This window comes from Pinus tabuliformis, chromosome 2_1 (genome assembly GCF_031772625.1).
Source record: "Pinus tabuliformis cultivar Carrire ecotype Pingquan chromosome 2_1, CPIR1, whole genome shotgun sequence".
Lineage (NCBI taxonomy): Eukaryota > Viridiplantae > Streptophyta > Pinopsida > Pinales > Pinaceae > Pinus > Pinus tabuliformis.
The window spans coordinates 6,503,296-6,508,376 of NC_142299.1; the positions used below are offsets into that span (position 1 = coordinate 6,503,296).

The 5,081-nt window shown below is 38.5% G+C and overlaps 1 protein-coding gene across 1 annotated transcript; it reads right to left on the bottom strand.

Moving 5' to 3' along the window:
* Positions 1-2,829: 2,829 nt before the first annotated feature.
* On the bottom strand, positions 2,830-3,708 carry LOC149198418 (antimicrobial ginkbilobin-2-like protein). The gene has a single exon (XM_089403695.1). The coding sequence runs from the start codon at positions 3,706-3,708 to the stop codon at positions 2,830-2,832; it is 879 nt and encodes a 292-aa protein (XP_089259821.1).
* Positions 3,709-5,081: the final 1,373 nt, after the last annotated feature.

The window sequence follows — 5,081 nt, forward strand, 5'->3', positions numbered from 1 at the left end:
GGTTGTCAAAGGCTACAAGCAGCAGTATGGGAGAGATTATGAGGAGACTTTCGCCCCGGTTGCAAGAATGGAAACCGTGAGAGCAGTGTTGTCCATAGCAGCTCAAAACAAATGGAAAGTCTACCAAATGGATGTGAAATCAGCATTCCTAAATGGAGTGTTAATGGAAGAGGTCTATGTGGAACAGCCTCTCGGATATGAGAAGAAAGGAGAAGAGCACAAAGTGTGCAAATTGAAGAAAGCTCTTTATGGGCTGAAGCAAGCGCCAAGAGCATGGTACAGCAGGATAGATTCATATCTATTGGAGAATGAATTTGACAAATGTGAAGGAGAACCCACAGTCTACATCAAGGAAAAGGATGGTAAAATTTTAATTGTTGTCTTGTATGTAGATGATGTTATTTTCACTGGAAATGATATTTATCTTATTGAGAATTTTAAATCAGTCATGAAGAATGAATTTGAAATGACTGACATGGGTTTCTTGAGATACTTCTTAGGCATAGAAGTAGATCAAAATGAAAAAGGAATTTTTATATCTCAAGCAAGATATGTAAATCAAGTTTTGGGCAGATTTAAGATGCAAGAATGCAAGGCAGCCATCACTCCCACAGTGATGGGATTAAAACTCAGCAGAGAGGACAGCAGCAAGGATTTTGATCCTAGCCTGTACAAAAGCATTGTGGGTAGCCTTATGTATTTAACAGCAACTAGGCCTGATTTAATGTATGCTGTTAGTTTGATTTCCAGGTTCATGGAGAGGCCAAAGGAGGCACATTGGCAGGTAGCAAAGAGAATTTTGAGGTATGTCAAAGGTACCAAAATGTTTGGAATTCTATATCATGCCTCAGAACATTCAGATTTGGTTGGGTACACAGATAGCGATTGGGCTGGAAGTGTAGATGATCGGAAGAGCACTTCCGGTTATGTTTTTAATATGGGTTCAGGAGCCATTTCATGGGCTTCTAAGAAGCAGTCCATTGTAGCATTATCTACAGCAGAGGCAGAATATGTGGCAGCGACAGCAGCAGCATGTCAGGCAGTATGGATGAGAAGGATGTTGAGAAGCTTAGGCCAGGAGCAGGCAAAAGCGACAGTGGTCTTTTGTGACAATAGCTCAGCTATTGCTTTGTCAAAGAATTCAGTGTTTCATAAGAGAACGAAACACATCGACACAAGGTTTCACTACATCAGAGAGTTAGTGAACAATGGAGAAATTGTCCTAGAACATTGCAGGACCCAAGAACAGGTTGCGGACATCTTGACAAAGCCGATGGATCAGAAAAGCTTTGAATTTTTGAGGAAGTGTCTGGGTATGACCGAATGCCCAGCTGTTGAAATTAAAGGGGAGTGTTAAATGTGTAATTTCAACGCAGCCGAAAACCACCAAACAAAACCACCTATCTTGTTCGCACCGCCTTTTGGCAAAGGCTGTTTTTTCTTGGAGCCCTCCGAACACATTCACTGGCCGCCACGCGTCCCATGTACGAGCACCCAAAAACCACTTTCCCCGGACGGTAAAGTTCGTTTGTTTTGCCCGAGGTTGGTGTGCGAACCTCGTTGGATCAGCCAAGTGATCTGGGCACGAAATCTTCACCGTCGATCTCCGGAAAGTGCACAGGCCCACGTCAAATCGATTTTTACGTGGAGTAAAAGGTTTATGGGTTGACCGTCGTAGGAGGAATTCAATGTTTTTAATGTGTCTTCGTAGATATTAGGTGGAGGCGTTAATTTTAGTCATGGGCATATGTTTAATTTTGGTAATGGGCATAAGTCCCATATATCTTTTATATATGTTTTATATAGATTTAGGTGAGGCCCATTTAATATCGTTATGGGCATGTATTTAATATAGTTTTTTTTTTATATATGTTTTATGTATGTCGTAAAAAGTAGTTTACGTGCAGTAGTTTTGTTGTTGTGGTAACTGCGCACAGCAGTGTGTAAAAAATATATGAACAGGTTGTAATGTTTTAGTGTTGGCTATCGTAAACTGAGGAATAGCGAAAACCATGTGTGGTTTTGCACAGCAGTGCATAAAGGAAATGGTGGAGCGATTTTTGTAAGACTGTGTGAATTTTGTTTACAGCAGTAAACTTATGTAAACTTTTATTACAACATTAAGTTGTTTTTCACAGGCAGTGAATGTTAAAAAGATTCTACAGTGGTAAATCCCTCTTAGTAACAGAGGATGAATATGTATGAGGCAACATATTTTTGAATAGAAATGCTTTGTGTTAGTTTAATGGTGTCATCTGAGTCATTTTGTTTCTAAGAGGTTTTCTGTCAAAAGATCATGGACAGAGTAAACAGAGCATTGTCTCTGTAGTGGTTATTTTATTTGGTTTTGGTATTTCTCCATTAAAAATACCCAACAGTTTTGACAAGTGCATAATTAATTGTTACTCAATAAGAAATATAACAACAATTTGTCATACTCAAATAACAAAAGTAGGGTGGAGAGTATAACAACAATCACTCCACCACTCACAAAAGCTTGACAACACGCGTAACTATTGTAAAACGCACACACTTAACTATTACATAACTTATTACAATAGCATCCTAAAGTAATATTATTACAGATTATGCACATCCGTATCTCTGAACCCACTTATTATTACAGATTAAGGCCGAGAGATTGCAAGATGAGCGTTACATGTGTACCAACTCTGTAATCGAAGCATCTGCGTTTGACGGAGGAGCGTGAGATGCAGCAGATGATGGGGAAGAAATAGTAAATACTAGCAGATTGTGAAACCCCAGAGCCACAACCGGTGGACTTGCTGTTTTCGGAAACAAAAGTAGGCTGGGTGGGATCCGGCAATGTCACAGAATGAGATGAAGCAGAAGCAAGCCGCCAGCAACACCCAAAATTATGGGTAAATTGTTTGAAGATTTGTTGTTCTGCGTACTATTACTGGATGGTGTGGTCTGATTCGGTGGTGTATCAGCAACTGGGCTATTAGCTGGTGCTTCCGCAGGAGGTGGAGACGAAGTCGAATTAAAGAAACTATACAATTCATAACGAACTATGCAGCTTCCCATATAACCCCGTGCTCCTTGCCTTCCACTGCAAACTGTAGAAATATCGATGATTTTTTGTTGCAAACATGATGTGCAGTTGTCTATCGACATATCTCTGGTGCACTGGACCAGACCGTAAATCATTCGAGACAAGGAGTCTATTTGTGTTCCAGAAGCATATAATGTAGATCCAGATGTTGCTTCATCTACCAACTTGATGAATAAGCTGTTAACAGCCTTAATAAGAACATCAGCACTAGGTGTGACATTATCCGGATTACAAAGATTCCATCCATCAATGGTATCCAATTGTCCGAAAAAACTATAGTTCTCATAACGCAAAAAGCATTTTTCATCTTCAATCCACATTAAACCGCCGCCTGCATTCCCACAATTTTGTCGAAGAGTAGTGTTTGCTTGTTGTGAACAATTGTAGCACTGGTCGGGTGTTGTGTCTCCCCGACATTGCACAAGGCCATATACTTGGCCATTCTCAGAAGTGTTAAACCCTGTGTGGGACGAATCTTTAATAAGCCTAGTCATGACACTGTTCAAATTTCTCTCGTACTTACTGTCTGTTGTATAGTTAAAATTGTGGTCGCATGTAGAATGCTGCATCACATGTACTGTTGCCTTGCAAATCTGCGACTGAAGAGTAATTATCATCAAGAGAAGTGCCATTCCATAGAATAGTTGAACAGCTTGGGTCATGAGAAGTGTCGAGCACGAAACTCTGCCGTGGAGGATTGTCATGGCCATTGGAGAATGGAGAACCTACGATGCTCGAAATTCTGATTTTCTCTGCACACATAGACGCATAGACCATGTTTTTAAGTTTCTCATGCATTTAAAGATTCTACGCGCATATGAGCTACTAAGAGTCAATGAAAGCAGGTCATATGATAATAATTAAACCGTCTAAGATCAACAAAATAAATCGTTGGAAACTATAGATATGATGACTCGCCGGATTCATGGAAAGTATACCTGTAATGCTTCGCCAGATTCAAACATCGCCGGATTCAAACGTCGCGCACCCAAAATGTGACTGCCACTGGTCAAACTCCGCCGCCCCTGCTTCCGTGTTATCGAGAAAATACTTTTTAACGCACTCATGAACTTTCCAAGCTCCTACGCTAATCTTTATCTCTTGCGTACTTGGAATGTGTGTATTCACTAATCTATTCATGTGGCTGACCCAGAGAGATGTCGACGGTCTTCGCTGTCGCTGGAAGGAGTGTAAATATATATTGTTTAATTCGCTCAACATTGGGACGTCCGTAGTTCAGTCTAGTGGTGGAATCTTTCATGGCTTCCTCTGAGGACTAAAAATCGAGGGGTTCAATGTCTCTGCGGAGTAAATATCGAGGGTTTCGATGTCTCAATAATTAATAATTAATAATTAAAAAGTGAAAATTGAATATGAATCAAATCATTTCACATAAAAATAAATATGTCAATATAATATTTAAAAAATAAAAAATTATTTAAACACATTAAAAATAAAAAATTATTTAAACAAATTAAAAATTAAATCAAATGTGTCAAAATGTTCAAATCTCAGAATTCTATCAAAAGCTACCGACTAAAAAACGGATTAAAAAATCCGAAATTACACGCCCAAAACAAAAACAAAGAAAGTTGTAATCAACTGAAAACAATCTTCAAATATTCGTGTGAATACCAAAGAAACATGTATTTCCTGTATTCATGAGTCATTCATGTGCTTAAATACAATAAAATAGGGAGAATTCTCCTAGTCCTGCTCCCTCAAGAAGGGCCTATGTGCTGGCAATTCATAAAATTGGTGACAAGTCATAGTCATCACTATGATTAAATTAATTAAATACGGTTTGATAATAGTTTATTAAATGGCACTCTTGGGTTGTCTATGACTTTTTTTGGTTGGGTTCGACCAAAAAAACCTTGTAGTCAAGGTGTGATATTATTAAAGATTAAAAAAATTAGAAAAAAATAAAGTAGTTGATAAGTGTATATATATATCTATATATAATTAATTATTTTAGTAGATTTTTTTAATAGAAAAATAGAGT

Bases quoted from the DNA above. Each gene is read 5' to 3' on its own strand.
- LOC149198418 (XM_089403695.1), bottom strand. From the start codon at position 3,708: ATGGCACTTCTCTTGATGATAATTACTCTTCAGTCGCAGATTTGCAAG.